This window comes from Mustela nigripes, chromosome 2 (genome assembly GCF_022355385.1).
Source record: "Mustela nigripes isolate SB6536 chromosome 2, MUSNIG.SB6536, whole genome shotgun sequence".
NCBI classification, from domain to species: Eukaryota; Metazoa; Chordata; class Mammalia; order Carnivora; family Mustelidae; genus Mustela; species Mustela nigripes.
The window spans coordinates 14,791,558-14,813,689 of record NC_081558.1 but is presented as its reverse complement, the minus strand read 5'-3'; the positions used below and the strand labels follow the sequence as shown (position 1 = coordinate 14,813,689).

Below are 22,132 nucleotides of genomic sequence, written 5' to 3'. Positions count from 1 at the left end.
GTGTCCGGCCCCTTTCAGCCCTGGCCTGACTGGGTCGATGACACACCAAGTGGTCCCTCTCAATCCCCCAGGCACAAAGTGTGCAAAACTGGAAGGAAAGTTCTTGCACCAGGAAGGCAGAGAGATTGCAAATTTTCCCTGGTGCGGAGGGAAGTGGAGTGGGGGTGGGGGGTATCGTGGACGGAGAAACATTGTAACTTTCTGGGATACAAGCAAAGGGAGAAGAGGAAAACCTGTAAAAGTGATTAGGCTGTAGACGTGAGATAGTCGATGTTAACTTACCTTTCATCCTTCAATACCAGACGTGACAGAACTTCCAGAGACTCAAACCACTCATCTGAAGGCAGCGCCCAGCCCCTTGGTTAGACGGCCTTGGGCTTCAGCTGGGTTCTTTCCTTCCTTGATTACGAATGGTAGGGGGCATATGTCCAGGCATGAGTCATGGGATTTCTAGAATCCCGCCTTTTCCCCGCTGGCATTTTTTCTCCCTTCCGTGGTTCCAGTTTTCTAGTTTTCCCGTGAATACGTAACTTTCTTTTTTCTCCCCCGTCAATACGTAACTTTCTAACCACCGCAGGTACAATGAGAGTCGGAGGGGATGACAGCACCCCCTTCTAGTTTAGCCAGTGAGTGCTGGCCGCAATTCCTTGGGAAAACCTGATTGGTCCAAGGAGGGAGAGAGAGGCAGGGGGACCGTGCCACTGAGTCCCTGGGATTCTGGTGAACCAGTTGTGCCACAGGAACCTTCGTTCTGCTGGAGTTGCTGCACTGTTGGAGTGGAGGTCTCCAGGGCCCACCTGAAGGAGAGCTAAGGGATGGCAACCTGGATAGAAACCTTCCTGACGCCAGATATTCCGAAAATCGCTCTTTCCCATCCAACACCTCCCAGTTCACTGTCCGGAGACATCCAAAGTTTCTTACAAGCCCTTCCAAGAAATGTTGTGTTCATTCAAGCAAACATGCTTATGTATTTTCCCCCATTTTTACACAAATGGCATTTACACAATTCACACTGTTGGAGATTATCTATCTAGTTCCAAGACATTTTTATCATCCCCAAAGGAAACACCATACCCATTAAGCAAACGTACCCCCATGTTTTCCTACCCTCTCCCCGGGCAGTTGCTTATCTACTTTCTGTCTCTCTAGTTTTGCCTATTCTTGATTCACATAAAGAGAATCATATAGGGACACCTGAGTGGCTCACTCTTTAGGATTTTTTGGTTTTTGTTTGTTTTGTTTTGTTTGACTCTTGATTCTCTGCTCTGATTGTATTTTCGGGTGGTGGTATGGAACCCTGCATTGCTCCAAGCTGGGCGTGGAGCCTGCTTGAGATTCTCTCTTTCTCCCTCTGCTCCTCCCCCCACCCCGCCACTTGCTCTCACTCTAAATAAAAAAATAAATTGAATCTTATAATATGTGTCCTTATGTGTCTGGCTTCTTTCACTCAGCATAATGTTTCTGAGGCTCATGTTGTGATGTGTATCAAGACTTCATTCCTTTTTATGGCTGAATAATATTCTGTGTCACGTATATGCCCTGTTCTGTTTATTCACTTATCAGTTAATGGACATTTGGGTTTTTCCATCTTTTTGGTGATTGTGACTAATGCTGCTATGAACATCTATGTGCCATGTATACTTTTCAAGTCACTCTCCTTTTACTTAGTATTTTACTTTGGAGATAGTTTCAATCACCATATCAAGATCCCCCACGCCCACATTCTTTTTTTTTTTTTAAGATTTTATATATTTATTTATTTGACAGACAGAGATCACAAGTAGGCAGAGAGGCAGGCAGAGAGAGAGGAGGAAGCAGGCTCCCCGCGGAGCAGAGAGCCTGACAAGGGGCTTGATCCTAGGACCCCGGGATCATGACCTGAGCCGAAGGCAGAGGCTTTAACCTACTGAGCCACCCAGGCGCCCTACCCACACATTCTTTTGAAGGTCAGCCAGAGCATTCATTGCTTGGATGCACCATAATTTGATAGCCCGTCTCTTAATGGCGGATGTTTAGATTTTCCTATTTTGATGTTACTAATAAGTACCTGCCTCACCGCACACAAATTCTAGCATAATTGGGGGATGACATTAGAAGTTGTTTAATCAAGGAGTGAAACTTGCCATTTTGATAGCACTCTCCAGCTCTTCTTAGAGGCGGGGACAACTTAGACCCCACCAGTAATAGATGTACCTGCCTCTTTCCACACATCCTAATCAGCATCGTGTGTTAACACTTTTTACTTTAGCCAACTTGATAGGTTAAAAAAAAAAAAATCTCATTGTGGTTGTCACGTGCAATTCTCTTATTATGTGTGAGCCTGAGCAAACATCCCCCATGTTGACCTTAGGTGCAGGGGGTGGAAGTCATAAATCATTCACAGTTCGAGTGTGTTGTCATTGTTGATCAATGCAAGTCCCCTCTCTTGTTAGATTTGATTCTTTTTTGAAATATGCTCTTCTTGGGCGCCTGGGTAGCTCAGTGGGTTAAGCCTCTGCCTTCAGCTCAGGTCATGATGCCAGGGTCCTGGGATCGAGCCCTGCGACGTCGGGCTCTCTGCTCGGTGGGGAGCCTGCTTCCCCTTCTCTCTCTGCCTGCCTCTCTGCCTACTTATGATCTTTCTCTCTCTCTGTGTCAAATAAATAAATAAAATCTTTAAAAATAAATTAATTAATTAATAATAAATAAATAAATAAATGTGCTCTTCTTGGGGTTCCTGGGTGGCTCAGTCATTAAGCGTCTGCCTTCAGCTCAGGTCATAATCCCAGAGTCCTGGGATCAAGTCCTGCATCAGACCCCTTGCCTGGCAGGAAGCCTGCTTCTCCTCTTCCACTCCCCCTGCTTGTGTTCCCTTTCTCACTGTGTCTCTCGCTGTCAAATGAATAAGTAAAATCTTTTTAAAAAAATAAATATGCTCTTTGTTCATCCTGGTGTCCTCGCAAAATGTGTATTATTCTGTTGAGTATATGTTGTAGTTTAAGAGCATCTGTATTTTCGGGGCGCCTGGGTGGCTCAGTGGGTTAAGCTGCTGCCTTCGGCTCGGGTCATGATCTCGGGATCCTGGGATCGAATCCCGCATCGGGCTCTCTGCTCAGCGGGGAGCCTGCTTCCCTCTCTCTCTCTCTGCCTGCCTCTCCATCTACTTGTGATTTCTGTCAAATAAATAAATTAAAAAAAAAAAAGAAGAAGAGCATCTGTATTTTCTTTCCTGTCAATGTTTTATTCATATACTTTGCCTATTTGGCTATTGGATTATTCGGGGTTTTTTCCCCATTAGTTTGTAGGAGCGCTTTATGTATTAAGACAAGTCCACTATCTCTGATATGAAAAATTGTTCCCAAGTTTGGCATTTGCCTTTTGACTTTGTTTTTTGTTTTGCTTTGCTTTTTGTTTTGTTTTGTTTTGTTTTTGCCACTGTTGTGGCACTGTTGTTTTTTCTTTTCAATCTCTTTTAAAAATATATATTTTTTATTTATCTGACAGAGAGGGCACAAGCAGGAAGAGAAGCAGGCAGAGGGAGAAGCAGGCTCCCCCCTCCACCCCAAGCAAGGAGCCCAATGTGGGGCTCCATTCCAAGACCCCAAGATCATGACCCAAGCCGAAGGCAGACGCTTAACCATCCAGGCACCCCTGCCACTATTGCTTTTTAAATAAAACCTAAACTCCTCACTATAGCCTCTATGATCCCGAGTTGTCCATCTTCTGCTTCTCTGACCCCATTTCCTTCTACTATCTACCTCTACCCCTCTCCTCCAGCCACTGTTGATTCCTTGCTGTTTCTCAAATAATCGATGTCCTTTCTGCAAGAGGATGTTTGCCTTTGCTCTTCCCTCTGCCTGAAATTGTCTTCCTTTCTTCCTCTTCTCATCTAGTAGACACTATTCCTCCTTTAGATTCCATTCACCTCTCTAGGAAGCCTTCCTTGACCACCTCCCAGGGGCCATGTCTGTCTTGTTCACCGTTGTCTCCCCAGCTCCCAGCACAGTACATGGCTCATAACAGTTGCTCAGTAAGTACTCGCTGAGTGAATAAATGAAGAAAGGTCCCAGGAGGTGACAGGCAGGTTGAACCGTTAAAAAATTTTATTAAAATGTCCAAGAAGTACATTAATGTCCACAGTGTCAGATACCACAGACCCACAGAACACTGCAGCTCACAGCAAAACCAGCAGAACCTGAAGCTGTTCACACGCACACACACTCACACGCATGCCACACACGCGGCACACGCAAACACACACGTACATCCCAAAGGGAAAGACTAAAAGACAAACCACCCACTTTAGAAAAGACCAGAGCCCCCTCCCACCACGGAGCTGGGATGGAGGCAGAGCAAGGGACTAAAGGGGTCAAGGGCAGGGAGCATAAACCAAGACACCCCCCCCCAAAAAAAGTTGCATCCCAGCACCACCCCCAAAAGGAAAATTATTTTATGACATGAATTACTGAAGTTGTATTATTATATTTTTAAACCAAAAAAGTTATCAAAGCAAGAAGGCAAATGTACATCCCTGGGCTTTCTCTATGACAATAAGGTGGAACAGTGGATAATGTCTATAGCAGGGAAGACTGACAACCATGGTCAAGGACAAGGGTCTAGTTTGCACTTCTCAGTCTTATCCTAAGTCTGCCATGTATGTGAGAGAGTGCAATTACATTTCAACCCTTTCCCCCAAAGTAAAGGGCAGTGTTTGGAGTCACAGTGGATGGACCAAATCCTTGCTCCCATCTTGGCTGTGACTTCAAATCAGTGCATTTTTCTTACCTGAGCCTCAGTTTTGTCATGTATAAAATGGGAAAATAATGGTTCCAAAATCACCGGGCTGTTGAGAAGATTCAACGAGAGAGTGTGTCTCTTTAGCTCAGTATAGACTCCACAGTATTATTTCCCAGGAGGAATAGAGGCTCAATGAACACGTTTCTTTCTCTATGGAACCCTTGGACCATATGTTTGCTTATTTTTCTTTCCTGCAGAGGACCATTCTCCACTGTGGTTTTTAACACAAATCCACAGATTTTGCCCAGAGTAGAGGAGTTGAGAGCGGACAAAACATGGGGGATAAGGTGTGGGTTTTCCTGCCAGAGATCAGGGAGCTGAATCCTGGCCTTTGGCCTGGAAAGTTCTTTTACAGGTTGCAGATTTGGGGGAACAGATTCAGTCAGTTCTTTCCCACTTAAAAGATTTTTTTAGACGATGAGAGAAAAATATGTGTGTGTATGTGTGCACGTGTGTGCGTGTATGTGTGTGTTTCGGTTTTAACACTGTGCATTTCTCTACAACATGACTGCAGGTAGATGTCACTACTTCAAGTTTTAAGCATTTCTAGTCCGCCAGGCAATGAATGGAGACAGGGATGGGGTAGGAATAGGAGTGGGACCCAGGGCAGGGGCACTACTGATGTCTCTTGAGGGATGGGTATGGGCACTGAGCTAGAAAACTTGGCACCTCCTTGGTCCAGGAAGGAGGTTCTTTGTCTCCCTGAGAGATGGAGGGGGAAGAAATCTGGGCTCATCAAGCCCTAAACATCCTCTCTTCTGTGTGTGTGAGAGAGACTCACCACACATACAGAACCACCAAATCTCAGTATTGGACTCGACCTGGGAGGGTAAGCAATACACCTTCCCTCCATTGCCCATATATTGCTCTGACTATCCTGACCCCTAACTCTGAGGGCACAGAGGAGGTTGTTCTAAAACATTCCTAAAATTCAGTACGTTGGAGTTCCACACTCCATTTATCTCCCAAGACCAAAGACGGAACTTGGGCTGAAGTCCAGGGTGAAGGAAGAGCAGCTGTCAAGTTCAACTTTCAACTTCCAAAGCCAATGACCTTAATTAAAAGCTCCAGCCCACATTTAGGACATCTGATGGTTTACTAAGCCTGCATGTCTGATGTGATAAACAATTCCTTAGTGTGAATCCAAATATATGCCTTTGCACCCTCATCAAAGCCTTAGTTCAACAACTGGTAGTCAGCCTCACCAACAAAGGACTTAACCGGTGCAAAGAATGATCTTTGCTGATTGTGCTTCCCTCCACTGGGAGATGCTCCCAGAGTTCAGCCTGACTAGAAGTGACCTTTCAGATACCTGGCTTTGCCTGCCAAGTGGACCTTGTGTATATAAGAAAGAGGAGAGAGTAGTTTTTTACAAAGGGTTATGGGGGTGGGATGTGGTTTGGGGCACAGGGGCTTCCAGACCCTCTTGTTTTTCTCTGGGCTCTGTCTCCCCAGGTGAAGGCTCCAGAGAAGGTGTGGGAAGGGGGTTGTGCTTCCTTTTGCCTGGTTTCTCAGCAGAAATTCCCTTCTTCCTTCTCCCAGTCCTCCACTGGGTGTTTCTTGTGTTTTCTGCGCTCTTTGCGCGATTTGTGGTGGTGATGCTGGTGATGGTGCTGGTGGTGGTGATGGTGTCGCCGCATCCGATGGGACCGTCTGGCTGCAAGGAAATGAGGGAGAACAAGGAAGTGGCAAGAGGTGGTGAGAAACAGGTGGCCTGATGCAGGGAGCCTTTCCAGGCAGAGGAGAAATGAAGGAAACACCAGGTGGGCTGGTAAGTTCCCACTTATCTGCAGGGCTGTATTATCAGGCAGATCAACATGTGTAGCAATAAGATGTTGTGATTGGAGACTACAAATAAATGGAAACCTGTGTTGGGGTGTCTGGGGACAGCCACTTACGTTTGGTACAGACGATTTGGGGCTGGTCCCACTTGCCATTGCTCCGGCATCGAATTATGGCCACATGGTGCTGGGTGAATCCTTCATCACACTGGTACCGTACAGTGGCATGGACATTATACTTGGCCTTGCGAGCACCAATGGGTGAGGCATTCTGCACTGCCGGAGGGGGACCACAAAGCACTGGAGACAGAGGAACCACCAGTTAGGGAAGTGGCCACAACTGGGGCTGAACTGGTTTCCTCTCTTTTGGGGTATAATACACCCCTCAGCAAAATCCTGCCCTTTGCCCAGCTGTGACTTCTCCAGCTGGATGTGACTGTGGGTCTCCTCTATTCAAACCAAGAGCTCCTTAGGGACAGAAACCTCCTGGACACATCCCAACCTCCTCAGTTCTTACGCATGATGGCAGAGAAGGAGGTGGGAGACAAGAATAAACCTGTGCAAATGAAAAGAAGAAAGGACACGAAAACTGGCAAAGAAACACAGGTAAGAATAAACAAAAGTATCAGAGGTAGGTAGACATGAGACTGCTTCCAAGTGTTCTCTTAATATGTAAAGAGCTCTTACAAATCAACAAGACCAACATGTTTACAGAAAGTTATGCAAAGGAGATGAACTATTTTCCTAGAAAAATAAACACATACAAATAGCTTATTGACATAGGAACAGCTGGTTATTCTCATGCTTAAAGACATGCAAATGACCATAACAAGTAGATACTATTTTTTCCCCTCTCAGATGAACACAGAACAAAAAGATGGAGAACACACGGAGTTGGCCAAAATGGGAAAAAATGGTCACTCTCACACAGTGTTGTAGTGAAAAGTGGGCAGGGCTGACTTATACTTACAAAAACGGAAATAAAACAAAGAACCAGTGAGTGTGAGAGGCAGGAGGGAAGCGGTGGGGCGAGTAGCAGCCTACCTGTTCCCTTCTTACAGACGTATGGGAGGTTGTAGTTGCAGGGAACGTCGTTCCAGCGCCCGCTCTCATGTGCAACCATCACCACACAGTCCTCCCCGCCCGCGAAGAAATTGTCAGGCTGGTTCTCCCGCCAGTTCTCATATTGCTGCGGGAATAGGGAAGAGAGGGACTCAGGCTCTGTCATTGCCTAGCGCAGGACTCCCCTGGCCAGACCGTTCAAACTTTAAGGACTCAGTGTTTCGATTTACACAACGGGCACCACTCCTGACAGTGGCCTCTGCTGCACTCGGAGTCACCCCTCCTTTGGCCAAGAGGCGGCAGTGCCCTCTTCCTCAGCCCTCCTACCTTCTTCCTTTCTCCCTGACAGTCTGTTTTCCACATGGGTCACTGTTACATGAATAGCTGAACAAAGGTCCCAGAGGGATTCCCTGAGGAGGCAAGGGGATAGCCGAAGACTCAAGGACAGAAATGGCAGGGAACAGAATTCCGAGCAGAGAGAAGAGCTAGTGCAAAGGCCCAGAGGCAGGACAGAGCTTATCCTGTTTGAGGAACAGAACGGAGGCCAGTGGGCAGGAGCTGTTAGATGGAGTTGGGGTCAGTAGGGGACCAAGGGCCAGTTTTTGCAGTAGAGGAGATGGATTCTTTTAAACTGAGCATACTACGTATCACATAATATTTACCATTTTAACCATTTATAAGTGTCCATTTCATTGGTATTAATACGATTCACAACGTTGAACAATTCTCATCATTATCTGTCCCCAGGATTTTGTCATCCCTTCAGACAGAAACTCTGTCCTATTGGCAATCACTCCCCATTCGGCCCTGTCCTAAGCCCCAGGCAACCACTGATCTATGTTCCGTCTCTATGAATTTGCCTGTTTTAGATATTTCATGTAAATAGAATCATACGTCATACATTATGTGACATTTTTATGCCTGGCTTGTTTCATTAAGCATAATATATTTTTATAAAGATTTTATTTATTTATTTGACAGACGGAGATCACAAGCAGGCAGAGAAGCAGGCAGAGAAAGGAGGAAGCAGGCTCCCCGCTGAGCAGAGAGCCTGATGTGGGGCTCGATCCCAGGACCCTGGGATCTTGACCTGAGCTGAAGGCAGAGGCTTTAACTCACTGAGCCACCCAGGTGCCCCATCATTAAGCATAATATTTTCAAGTTTCATCCTCATTGTACCATGTCTTCGCTTAGTATCCAAACAGTGTTCATCATATGGATGGACGGCATTTTGTTCACCCATTCATCTGCTGATGGACATTTGGTTGTTTCCATCTTTTGGCTATTATAAATAGTATTGTCGTGCACATGAGGGTCCAAACGTCTGTTTGAGTACCTGCTTTCACTTCTTTGGGGTGTCTCCCTAGGAGTGAAGTTTCTGGGTCATGTGGTAGTCCCATGTGACTAACTTTTTAAGGGACCGCCAGACTGTTTTCCACAGCAGGAAGAGGTGGCCTTTTATTTTGAGAACAATAGAGAGTCTGAGAGAATCGTGATCTGATGTGTGACTTTTAGAAGGTCCCCGTGTATATAGGTTTTCCATTTGGGGTGATGAAAACATTCTTGAACCAGACCGAGGTCACAGTTGCATAACACGGTGAAGATACTAAATACCACTGATTTATACATTTTAAAATGATCGATTTGGGGGGCAGCTGGCTGGCTCTGTTGGAAGAGCATGCGACGCTCGCTCTCCAGGTCATGAGTTCCAGCCCCCCTACTGGGTGTGAGGACTTAAATAAAAAATGTAAAAAAGGAAGTTTTAAAATGATTAATTTTATGTTATGTGAACTTCACCACAATTGTTCAAAAAGTTCTCCTGGGTGCCAGGTGGAGGGGCAGGAGTGTGGGTAGCGGGTGTGTTGGGGATGGGGTTGAGGGGCTGCTGGAGGGGTCCCAGTGAGTGATAAGGGAAGCTGTAGGGCATTCGGCATATCTTAGTGTCCATGACTCGAGGACAGTGTCGTGAGCAAGAGGAGGCCTCAGGCCCCCGGCCCTAGGTTTCTAACTTTAGCCACTGGGTAGACCAGATGTTTACAGGGCTGGGAAGTCAAGGGCTATCTGGGGCTTTGCTGAAGCTCCTTTGCCAACCAAGTTGAGAATCTCAGAGCTATAAGGACCTCTAGTGGATCTGCACAAGAGGGTAAAGTCTGGCCAGAGCACAGAGCCCACGTAGCTCCTACCCATCCCACTGTCCTAGGAAGACCCAAGCCTGGCTTCTGCCACTCACCAGCCCCGTGTTGTCCGTCCACTGGAAATCCCTCTCCACGATCCTGTCATTCAGGCCGATCCACGTGTTTTCACGCCCAAAGCCTGCGAGGTGGGGCATCCTGAGGGCTGGGTGCCCACCCCTCCCCCAGCCTGGGATGTGGGCTGGAGGAGTGGTGGAAGGTGTGGGGAGGGAGGAGCCCAGCCCTTCCCCCAGCCTCTGTGTGGGCTCGCTCCTGCTCCCTCGCTTCCCGCACAGATGAGAGGGGGCGGGGGAGGGAAGCATGAAAAAAGCCGGGATTAAGCTCCAGTCTTGCCATGATCTGTGGCTTCAACAAACAGCCAGAAGAAGGAATAAACAGAGACGCGTCAGATCTTTGCAGAAAAGGAGAGTAAGGGATGGGAGAACCCGCAGTGGGGTCGGACAGGGCGGGCAGGTGAGCGAGTGAGGGCATTAGTCACTGACTGTGTTTGATTACGATGGAGGCGTAAACAATCACAAGGAGGGAACCAGGGAATGAACAGATGAAGGAATTAACAGGGGAGGGGATGGGGGAAATGCGAATCATTGGATGGATGAGCCAATGGCATGGGGATAATGAATAAATCAATAAATGCCAGATGTAATTGATGCAACGCTCTTTTTCTAGATTTCTGCAGAGCTCCGTCCACATTTCATCCCCCACATCACAGATGCCTCTTCATTGCCCTCTTTCCCCTGGCTCTGTTTTGTCATTTGTGCACTCAGGACTCGCTAAATTATAGTATAGACTTATTTAATTAGATATTTACTTGTTTGCCAATAGCCCCCGCAAGAACGTCAGTCCCTGAAGACAGGACAATCTGTGTCTCACTCACCACCGTTGTGTCCCAGCGCCTGGAACGGTGCCAGCACATACTCAGTCAATTTTTGGTGAATGAAGAAATGAAGTGAATAAATGGAATGGCGAGTGGATAAATGGACATGTGAATTCAAGGGGTCAGGGCCGGCATGAATGCACATAGCTTCAGAAAGGTAGGGTCTTCAGGATCCTAGGGGATGCCCAGGCAGAGGGACAGCAGGGGCCACCCTGCCCACCCCAGCGTCCCTACTGTTAATGAAGCTGTGTTCCTCAGGTGAGTGGATGCTGGTCAGATGGCCAGCCCGGCGGCGGCAGTCCCTCTCGGCGTCCTCCCACGCCCGTCGATGGGCGAAGTAGCGGTAGCAGTGGCCTTGGAACTTGTGCCAGCCGTGGTCACAGCCCTCCGTGTCTGGGAGGTAGGATGGGAGTGTGAGGGAAACTGGCCTTGGGCCAAGCCCCGCCCTCCTGGCCATGAGCACAGCCAGTGCACCAGAGAGAGGACAAAACCCAAGGTTACTGTGGGGCCAGATCACCCCTCTTCCTGTCCCCATCCCCCAGAGGCTCTGCCCTCCCCCCCACCCTGGTCATCTCTCCCCTCCCATATTCACTTCTCTGTTGCAGGAAGAGATTCAACTGGAGATCTTTACACCCACCCCTCTCATCCCAACCCTGACGTCTCCTTCTCTGATTGGCCCGCACACTCTGTGTGGCCCCGGGGAACTTGGGAAATGGATCTCAGGACTTCCTAAAATTTCTCTCCTGCCAAAAGGCTCAGATAGATATTTTTCCCAAAGAGCTACACAAATGGCCAATAAACACATAAAAAGATGCTCAACATCATTAGCCATTAGGAAATGCAAATCAGAATCATCATGGGACACCACCTCACACCCACTAGGAGGGCTAAAATTAAAAATAAATAAATAAGTAAGTAAAAAGGGCAACACCAAGTGTTGGCGAGGATGTGGAGAAACTGGCACTCTCGTACTTTGTCTGTGGGAATGTAAAATGGGGGCAGCCACTGCGGGAAACAGCCTAGCAGTTCCTCCAAACATTGAATACAGCATTGCCCTGTGACCCAGCCATTCCCGCCAGGTGTAACCAAAAAAGAATGAGGTGAGAGGAAAGGAAACTGGTGTTTAAACAAAAACTTACACATGAATGCTCACAGTGGCACTCTTCACATTAACCACAAGGGGGGGAACAACCCAAATAGCTACTAAGTGATGAACAGATAAGGAGAATGTGGTCGATCCCTATAATGGAATATTACTCTGCCATAAAAAGGAATGGAGCCCTGAATCACACGGCAATGTAGATATGTTTTGAAAACATGCTGAGCGAAAGAAGGCAGACACAAAATGACACACGGTGCGGGATTCCATTTATATGAGACGTCTAGAACAGGCAAATCCATAGAGACAGAAAGGAGATCGGTGCCTCCCAGGGGCTGAGAGAGGAGGATGGGGAGTGACTGCTCATGGATACAGGATTCCCTTTCAGGGTCTTGGAAAGGGCTTGGAAATGGCTAGAGGTGGTCGTTGCACAACATTGTGAATGTACCGAATGCCACTGAATTGTACACTCTAAGGTTAATTCTATGTTATGTGAGTTTCAGCCCCAAACGACAACTGGTCATCTGTTCAACCCATGGCCACAGAAGCAGAGATGGAGACCTAAAGCACGGGAGGGGCATGTGTGGCCCAACCACCAAACCCACTCCTTGGTACTATTTCCAGGAGTCTTGGGAGAGACTCACCTTTCTCGCAGAGGCTGCCCCCATAGCTGGGGAGGCAAAGGCAGACGAATGTGTTCACCTCGTCAATGCAGGTGCCTCCGTTCTCACAGGGGCTGGAGACGCAGTCATCAATATCTGGAGGGGTGGGACAGAGTCAGAGGTCCGCCTCCCCTTGGCTCCCAGGCCCCATAAGGAACCAGGCAGAAGATGAGGTCATGATCCTACCATCTGTCCTGGGCCAGAGAGAACCAATGGTGTGGTCTGCACAGCTGGCCCAAGGACTCTGGAGGTCAAGGGGAGGAACCCCACGCAATTAACATGAATTAGCATTAATGAGAGCAGATGCCACTGGGCCAGCTGAGGGCCTGGGTGTGTGGAATGTTCCACTGGACTTCGGAACAGTGAAAGTAATGCTCTGGCAACCAGACTCACAGAATGTCAAAGATGGAGGGTCTTTCCAGAATGCGGAACTTAGGGAAACCGAGATCCAGAGCATTTGCAAGGACACGCGCCGAGGCAGCATGCTGTTTGTAGGTGGACCTAGCTATCATTTGAGCTCTCCTAACAACTCCTGTGTAGACAGCGCCCGGGATTTGTATTCCTTGGGCAAGTCACTTCCCCTCCCTGGAACTCTTTAATTTTTGCAAAGTGGTGATGAAAAGAGCACCTTCTCAAGGGTGATTGTAAGTGGAGGGTTGGTAAAAGAGTTCAAGAAATCACACCGCTTATGTTTATTGTTATAATTCTGTAATTAGTGTGGTTGTGAAGTCAATGAGGTAGTGCGCAGAGGTCAAGACTGATAGCATTTATATTTGTTGTTAAAATTTCGTAATTTTTCTTATTTCCTGTGTTGAGCTTTCGGGCTCAGAAGGGCCCCCTCGGATCTGGGAGGAGTCCGAGCCTTATCGTTTATCTTCCCCTCTCATCTCTGCCGGAGTAAATGGGAGGAAACACACCTGAGCCTTGGTCCCCAGGACAAGAGCTCAGCTGTTTGGTGCTGGTTCAGCAAACTGGGGCTGATTTATTGGATCCCAGGAGATGGGGAGGGGAAGGGAGCTTCTGAAGTCAGCCTTTTTTTTATTCCTGAGTCTTCCTGGGGATGTCCGCTGGAGTAGACCCCAGGCCTCGGATTCAAGTAAGTCTAGGTTCCCATCCTGAGTCTGGGGCACTCACCGATCTCACAGTTCTCCCCGGCGAAGCCCTGGTCACAGCTACAACCGTACATGGTACCGTTGGCCTTACAGGTGCCCCCATGCAGGCAAGGGTTGTTCTCGCACGGATCCAAGGCAGCTGCAGAGTGGACAGGCAGTGTGGAGAGGAGGTAGGCCACCAAGTTGCCTGCTTTCCCGGAAGCCAGACCTAAGAATCCCAAAAAACCCTCTCCAGGGAGTCCCCTCTATAACTTCCAGTAGGCAGCTACCAATCTCCTCTTGCATGCTCCTGTGATGAGGAGCTTACTCCCCTCAGGAACTGCCCAGAGCATCAGTGGGCCACTCTGCTTATGCACACTGACTGAACGAGAATGGGCTTCCTGAAGCTTCTTTTTGGAAGTCTCCTGGAATGTGGGTTTAAGTGCCTCCCTGACCTGTCTCTCTCTTCAAGGCTTGCCCTAATGGTCATCGTAATTCTCCCAGTTTGGAGCACAGAAGTGGACATAAGGTTCCAAGTGGGGTATAAGCAGCACTGGCAATAGTGGGAATCATCACCTCCCTCATTCTGTTGGCTCAATCTTTTTTGATGCAACCTCAGTGGTTTTACTGCAGAGAGGTGATGGATTATAGTAGTTCTAACCACGAGCTCTGGAATCAGAGAGGTTAGTTTAATCCTTGGCTCTGCCACTCACTAGGGACCCTGGACAAATTACTTCTCTGAATTTCAGTTGCCTCATCTACAAGATAGAAATCAAAACAATTCATCCCTCTCCCAGTCGCGACCATAATGTCTTGTCTGGCTCTGTCTATATCAACCTGAGGCATCTTGAAGAGTCTCAGCATTGCTCGGTATGGACTGGGCACTCACGGGGCAGTGAGGAATATGAGTCCTTGTCTCCCTCACCCACCATTTCCCCCCATCAGCTGGGTTTCCCTGGAGGCAGCTGAGTCTCCCCTTGGCCTCTCTGAGGCCCAGATGTCTTGGTGGGTGGTCTCCACCCTTGGGCCTGATAGGGGCAGAGCAAGAATTGTCATGCTATCCCAGGCCAACCACCCATCTTCTCCTGCAGACATTAGAGCCATCACCCAGAGAAGAGTGGGCCTGGCTTAAAGTCACACAGCAGAACAGTATGAGAACCAAGTCTGGCCTCCAAGGTTCTGGAAGTTTAAGGGCCTCTCTCTGGCCCCTAAAATCTAGAATTTGCTTCCGTTTTTCCTGGTCCAAGGCCTCCCAAGAAACTGAGATGGTAATAACCAGTTGACTTCCTCCCTGGTCTGATCTCTGCTGTCACCCTCCATAGGCTGTTCTCCCCATAGTCGCCAGAGAGAGCCTATGTAACCTGAGTCAGGTTACATCCCTCCTCTGCCTAGGTCCCTCCATGGCTCCCCATTACCCTCAGAGGAAAAGCCAAAGTCCTCACTGCAGCCCACAGGGCTCTGTGTGATTTTCCCCAACCTCTCCCTGCCCCACCTCCTCCTTTCTTCCCCTCGCTCATTCTGTTCCAGCCACACTAGCCTTGCTGTTCCTACTACAGGTCAGGCAGGGGTCTGCCTTTGTCCAGTTTATTCCCTCCGCTTGGAATGCTCTTCCTCTCGATCTCTCCATGGCTCTTGCCTCACCCTCTTCCGGCTTGTTCAGATTTCATGTGGTTGGAGAGGTCTTTCTGACTCCCCCTTTCCACTATGAGAAAACTCCCACTGGGATACCCCACACTTTGCTTTATTTTTCTCTTTTGCCCATATCACTTTCTAACCTCCCGTATAATTTGCTTATTTACTGGGGTCATCATTACTGGTCTGTGTCTTCCCCCAGAACACTGACGCTCCACATGGCAGCCACATATAGTTATTCAAGTTCAAATTAAAATGGAATAAAAGTAAAAACACAGTTTCTCAGTCACACGAACCACATTGCAAGGACTCAGTAAGCCCACGTGGCTGGTTGCTACCATGTTAGACAGCACAGCTCTGGAACATTTCTATCATTTTAAAGTTCTAGAATGCTGCCCCAGAATGTCAGCTTCCAGGGGACAAGGGACTTGGTCTCCAGATGGGGCCTGAAACACAGCACTCACTAATTGCTTGTTAACTGAATGCAAGTAGCTGCTGGCCCTTCTGTCACTCACAGACACCCATGCTAGTCCGCGGGGTGGTGGCATGTGCCCCCGTGGATGGCCAGAGGGGCCTGTGGCTGGATGGATCCGTCCCTGTTACCATCCCAGCACGTGTGTGCACATGCATGGGGCTGCCGGGCGCTGGGACGCGTGAGCCCCGCCAGGTGCCCCGAGCTGCCGACACCTACCCACGGGCTGGCGGTGACTCAGTCGCACACTGGTGCTGCGTTTATTTTTGGCTTCATTAGCATTTCTGCTACAAGCAGGCGGGTGGGTAGGCGCTTGGGTCTCCCCCAGCGTTGGCTGCCTCCCTCTACCCAGGCTGCCACTGGCTTCAGTCTGGAGCCAAGAACCCAGCAGAGTCCAAGACAGACGCAACTATGGTGTTGGGGGCTCCACCAAGGGTGCCCTTTCCTAAGCACCCCTACCCATGATTTTCCCCTTCTGCCTCTCTGAGCAACCCCTTCTCTAGCTCCTCTGGCTTTGAGCCTCCTTTAGTCTGCCTATCCCCCGCCACCAGTCTCTTCTCTGCTCCTTCCCTGGGTGAGCTCACCCCTTCCCCAAGACCTCGGGTGTTTGTTTCTGATACCAATGAAATATGCACCATGCGACCTAGTGTCTGGGACACACTATTGTCCAATGGCCTTCATTCAAATCTTAGCATTTACGCTCTCCTCAGCGGCATGATTCGGCTGAAGCCACTGACTTCCCTGTGCCTCAGTCTCTCCATCTGTAAAGTGGATCATGCTAGGACTTGTTCCACACGGACGTTATAAGGATGGAGCAAGCTGATTCCAGTAAAGACCTCAGAACAAGGGGCGCCTGGGTGGCTCAGTGGGTTAAGCCTCTGCCTTCAGCTCAGGTCATGATCCCAGGGTCCTGGGATCGAGCCCCACGTCAGGCTTTCTGCTCAGCAGGGAGCCTACTCCCCATCCCCCCCGCATGCTTCTCTGCCTCTTTGAGATCTCTCTCTCTGTCAAATAAATAAATAAAATCTTTTTTAAAAAAAATCAATTGATCCCAAAAAGAAGGGTTAAAAAAAAAAAAAAGACCCCAGAACAAGCCAAGCAAGCAAGAAGCGCTGATAAGCTTCAGCCTTTACGGAGGCTTGTGCCCCTGGCCAGAATCCACTTGCCTCTTGGGCATCCGAGAAAAGGAGATGCCATCCTGAACACCGCCCAGGGGTGAGCAGGGTGGGGGGTGGTGGAAGATGGAACCATGCCTCTGCTATTTGCAGCACGGCCACACCTGGCCTTCAAAAAAAGGAGCAAGTGTAAAACCAGTTGTGTTAATAAGAGTGTTTTGCAACTCAGAAAAAGTGTCTTTTAGTTAGCTGCTGCTGCCTTTTTTTTTTTTAAACCTCAATTAACCAAAAAGGAAAAAAAAAAAAAAAAAAGCCAGCATTTGCTAGCTGAGGTGGCGGGCCGACGAGGCCCAGGAGAACCAGCATTTGACTTTCTTTGGACTCCCCCAGATAGAGAGAGGTTAAGACTGCCACAGACTCGGGCTCTGACTGAAGTTTGGCTACTCACTAGGAAGCAGACATACTTCCCTAAGTCTTATTTTGGTCTCTATAAAGTGGGGGTGATGCCCACCCTTCCTGCCTCTTCCCAGTACCCATTTTCCCTGTGGCTCAAGGGCCCCCACGATCCGCACCACTGAATTCCACTTGCAATTCCTACTTGAACAAAAAGCCCTTCCTGCCACGTCACCTCGCTGGGTCCCCGGGAATAACCCTCCCTTCCCAGCGCTGAGCTCCCCGGCCTCTTGCCCCTCAGCCATGACCACAGTGGGCTAGATGAGGTCACAAGCTTTGAACTCACCCTCCTCTGCACTCCCATTTGCAGGGGTCCCTGGCAGGGTCGGCTCTTCTCCACTCGCTGCCTCTTCCCAGAAGCCCTCCACACCTGGGCTCCCTGCGAGGACCTCCAGCTCAAATTCCTCTGGGCCCAGGGAGGCAGGCAGAGGGGTGCTGGGGGAGTCCCCCGGCACTGTAGGTGCTCCTGAGGAAACTGAGGCAGGCTTGTCCACGCTGGCTGCCGTTGGTGCCCAAGAAGGAAAAACCGACTCCTCTGGGGGGCTGCCCTCATGTGAAGGGGCCAAGGCTCCCAGTGTTCCTGGGGTCACCATCTGGCCCTCTGGCTCTGGATGGGGTTGGGAGCTTGAGGAGACCACTGTGGACATGGCCAGGACCCCAACCTTGTCCCCCTGGGACCAGGGGGACATTGCCATGCTTGAATCCACAGCCACTTGAGGGCTCAAGGTAGGGCTTTTGGCTCCCTCAACTACGTGGGATCCAGGTTCCCAAATCCCATCAGCATCACTGGGATCCAGTGTGGTTGTGGAATCTGTGGGCTCCAACATGGCTTCTCCATTTATGGGGGCCCAAGGCTCTGAACTTGGGGTGACCCCAGGAATCAGGACGACTCTGGGGCCCCCTGAGGGCACCGATGGGGAGCGGGAGTCCAGCCCATCAGTGTGCAGTGAGGGCCACGTGCCCTGTGCCTCGTCCATGATGGCCTGAGAACTGGAACTGGGGCTTTCCGCTGTGCTGAAAACCCCAGACTCAGACCCCGAGATGTCTCTCAGTCCTGTGGGCTCAGTGGCTATCTTGGCAGGATAGAAATCTTCTGCCACATTCCTGTCCACAGAAGTTTGTGGACTGGATCTGGGGAGCTCAGTTTTGCTGAACCCAGTAGGGTGGCTCTCCCCCATTTCTCCAAAGTCTGTCCTGGAATGGTCAGGACTGGCTCCGGCTTGCGTGTCTGTGGCTGCCTGCAAAGAAACTACTGGACGTCCCGCTCGGTAGCTGCCGACTGTCGGGGATGCAGTCTCTCTACTTTGTCCTGTCGGGACTGAGGAGAGGGACAGGGAATGCTCCTCTGGGTGGATGGGGTCCTGGGGGACAGCCTCAGTCTCTGAGGCAGGAGAGGGTGGACCAGTGGCCATGACCTCACTCTGCCCCTTGACCCTGTCGGCCTGCGTGGGGAGGGGCGTAGAGTGTGAATGTAGCCACAGTTTCGGGGCACGAAGCATGGCCATGACAGGGAAGTCTGGGGAAGAGACCATAGGGGACAACCCCCAGGAGGCAGTGCTGGGGCCTTCTGAGGGGCTGGATGCCAGGGCAGTGGCCTCTGAGGGGGACCAGGGCAGGTCAGGAATGGCTGGCCTCACACTGGGGCCCTTGGCTTCCTCTAACTTCAGGCCAAGGACACTGCTGGGGCCTGGGATGCTAGGTGGTACAGCAGTTGGGGGCCACAGCCAGGGGTCTGGGGGGCTCCTGCCACCAGGGAAACCTGAAACAATATTAACAAGAGTAATTCGAATTATCTCTCAGTGGTACCTTCTGTTGAGTCCCCTTAGCCCAAGGAAGAGGGGGCTTCTGAGGCTTGGTGAGGCCGGGGGCCCCAGCTGGGATATGGAGCCTCTTCCTACGTCCCCCTCAAACCGCCCCCCAGCAGGTCCCACCTCCTTTAACCCCACTCACCAGCTTCAGGCCCATCCACTTCATTAGTCAGCACGGCCCAGGGGCTTTGGCTCTGGGTCTTTCCTGAGGCTTCTGTGGCTCCTGTGGCCAGCAGAGGCTCCACGTGATTCCCAGCAGCCTCTGGGGTCGGGGGCTGGGTGCCGTCCTCAAGCCCCATCTCTAGGCCTTGCTGGGGTTCCTGCTGCTGGAAGTGGCGCCCATTTAACCCTTTAAAGCGTCCCCTCCTCCTGGGTATGGGGCCAGTAGGAGTGGCCTCCGTGTGTGTGCCCACTGCAGTGCTAGGGCCGCTAGGGCTGGGGGCCACTGTGGTCAGCCACACTTCTTCAGTCTCCAGGGGGGCCCTTGAGGCTAGTGTGAAGCCTCCAGAGGCAGGGCTGGGGGTCTCCTGAGATTCCTGCTTCCCTGCCAGGATCAGAGGCTCTTCCTCCCCACTGGACACTACAGGATCCTGGAAGTCGGGGGTGACCACCTCTTCCCCAATGCTGGGCTCCAGTTCTTGGGTTGGGGGCCCTTCTGCTGACAGAATCTCCCCCTCATCCCCAGATGAGGGGGTCTCTGAGTCTCCGTGTTGATGTGGTGTAGGGTGATGAGCTGTGGGAGAAAGCCAAAAAGCTTGTGTCAGGTCCAGGGGCTGGCTGAAATCTACCTGAAATCTACTCCCATTCCAGCATGCTGCGGCACACACCTGTGTATCTGTCTCTCTGTGCCTCTCTGTCTGAAACTTCTGAGTGGTTTCTGGGATTCCCCCAGACTGAGAGAGGGAGATGCGAAATTATCACCCCTACTGTTCAGGCTAGGACCCACTGTCAAGGTCGGTCAGGCCTTCACCCTGCGATGGAGCATCGCAGAGCTCATTTCCAAGGGTCTCTCCTCCATCTGGGCTCCACCTCCACCAGAAGGCAAAACTCCCAGGGGCGTGGCCTTGACCTGGCTGTGTCACCTCGGGGCGGGCCCTTAAACGCACCTCGGAAGCAGTAGGCATCAAAGCGTTCTCCGGGCGCTGGGAAGCCGGTGCGGTTGGCGAAACGGTAGACAGTGCGCACACCCGGGGCTGGGCCCCCGCAGCGCCGGCGCGGCGTCTGGATCGGATAGCGCACGCTGCCGTCGGCCAGCCAACCCGGGTCGCACTGGTCCAGGCCCTCGTGCCAGGCCAGGTGCAGCTGTCCCACCGAGGCTAGCACGGCGCCCTGGCGGCGGCACTGGGCACGCGCGCCGGCCAGTGTCAGGCGGCGGGCCGGGCCCACGTAGAAGACTTCGCCTGCGGGAAGGCCCGGTCCAACGTCATCCCGGCCTGGAGGATCTTTCCCCAGAGCCCGGGAAGGGGGTCCCACTCTAAACCCCAGCCTGGTCGGGTTTGGGTGATGGCTAAACCAGGTGGGCGGGGACAGCCACAGCTGTGCTCACCCGGACCCGTCTAAGTCTTGACCTCTCATGCAGTGCTAAGAGAAGGGCCTTAACTTCTTTTTACAAACAGGGTAACTCAGGTCCTTGAGTGTGCTGGGTTTCAGAGAAATGGAGGGGCTTGGTGAGGGGGCGCTCAGAGAGGAAGAGGACAGAGTAGGAAGAGGGAGAGGGCCAGGGAGGAGAGGCTCAGAAAAGGGACAGGGTCTCAGAGAGAGGGGCTGAGGGAGGGTAGGAAAGCTCTGAAAAGGGGGAGTTCAGATACTGGCTGCAGGTTTAGAGAAGGATGAGACTTAAGAGAGCTCGGCAAGGATTTAGGGAAGCATGGGGCTTGGGGAGGTAACCAGAGCTCCAGGAAGTGGGGTGGGGGTGTCCTGCCAGCCCCAGACTTACCCCCCAGCTCACGGGCAAAGCAATACACATCGTAGAGTTCCCGTGGGTCGCGCCTCCCATAGCTCCTCACCCCTGGAAGGCTGCTACGGTCGCCATAGCAACCAGGACGGGACTGGGTGATGGGATACCTGACAAGACAAGGAGGGGGTCCCTGTCAAATATGTGAGCGTGGGGCTCCCCCATGACCATCTGTCTCCAGGGTCTTGGTCTCCACGTCCCCTGACCCTGTGTGCCCCCTCACCGAACGGTGCGGTCAGAGAGCCACCCGGCATCACAGTTGTCAAAGCCATCTTCAAAGGCGGCCTGTAGGTGCCGTGGGGCTGCAATGGTGGCCGAGCTGAGCTGGCAGGCCTCCTGGGCCTCTGCGAACGTCAGTGCATAGCGATCCTGAGCTGCCCGGTAGTGGAACACCACACCTGTGGGAGAACATCCAGGACAGAGGCTGATTTATGCTGGGATCTTCAAGAACAGACCTCCCTCTTGTAGAATGCCCCTTCCCCTGGTTTGATAATAAGAGACCTGCCCCCCCATACTGCCCTATACCATGCCAGACTGATAGGCCCCCATTTTTAGATAGGGAAACTGATAAAAATGGCCATAAAGGGTTACAGTTTGTCAAAGGTTTACCGTGTAATAAGCATTTATAAGCTTTTTTCATTGAAATCTTATAATAACACCATGATTAGCCCCATTTCCAGAGGAGAAAACTGAGGCTAAGAAAGGCTGAGGGACATGTCCAGTTCCATACAGCCCGTGTGAGGCACAGCCAAAATTTGTATCCGGGATGGTCTGGCTTCAAAGATAGCACTCTCCATGGCCAGGTTTAGACCCTGGGAGTGACAGGAGGCATGGAAAAGAGTGCAAGAAACTCTGCCTTTTAAGATATAAGTACATCCTGGCACCTGGCTGGCTCAGCTGGTTGAGCAGGCAACTCGACCTCAGGGTTGTGAGTTCAAGCCCCACACTGGGTGTGGAAATTACTTAAAAATAAAATCTTTTTTTTTTTTTTTTAAGATTTTATTTATTTGTTTGACACAGAGAGATCACAAGTAGGCAGAGAGGCAGGCAGAGAGAGAAAGGGGGAAGCAGGCTCTCTGCCGAGCAGACAGCCCAATTCGGGGCTTGATCCCAGGACCCTGGGATCATGACCTGAGCCGAAGGCAGAGGCTTTAACCCACT

General features: G+C 50.8%; 1 protein-coding gene across 2 annotated transcripts in view; it reads right to left on the bottom strand.

The window, feature by feature from the left end:
* Nucleotides 1-4,070: 4,070 nt before the first annotated feature.
* Nucleotides 4,071-22,132, bottom strand: part of NCAN (neurocan) — a 25,977-nt gene continuing 7,915 nt past the window's right edge. For both annotated transcript variants that reach the window (XM_059389507.1, XM_059389508.1), the window contains exons 4-15: nucleotides 21,195-21,369; nucleotides 20,954-21,081; nucleotides 20,124-20,417; nucleotides 19,160-19,750; nucleotides 17,496-18,968; nucleotides 13,581-13,697; nucleotides 12,429-12,542; nucleotides 10,920-11,078; nucleotides 9,850-9,932; nucleotides 7,602-7,746; nucleotides 6,675-6,857; nucleotides 4,071-6,433 (exon numbers count right to left, since the gene is read on the bottom strand). In XM_059389507.1, coding sequence (XP_059245490.1) covers nucleotides 6,288-6,433; nucleotides 6,675-6,857; nucleotides 7,602-7,746; nucleotides 9,850-9,932; nucleotides 10,920-11,078; nucleotides 12,429-12,542; nucleotides 13,581-13,697; nucleotides 17,496-18,968; nucleotides 19,160-19,750; nucleotides 20,124-20,417; nucleotides 20,954-21,081; nucleotides 21,195-21,369 — 3,608 coding nt within the window. In that variant the 3' untranslated portion in view covers nucleotides 4,071-6,287. The remainder of the gene's footprint in view (nucleotides 6,434-6,674; nucleotides 6,858-7,601; nucleotides 7,747-9,849; nucleotides 9,933-10,919; nucleotides 11,079-12,428; nucleotides 12,543-13,580; nucleotides 13,698-17,495; nucleotides 18,969-19,159; nucleotides 19,751-20,123; nucleotides 20,418-20,953; nucleotides 21,082-21,194; nucleotides 21,370-22,132) is intronic.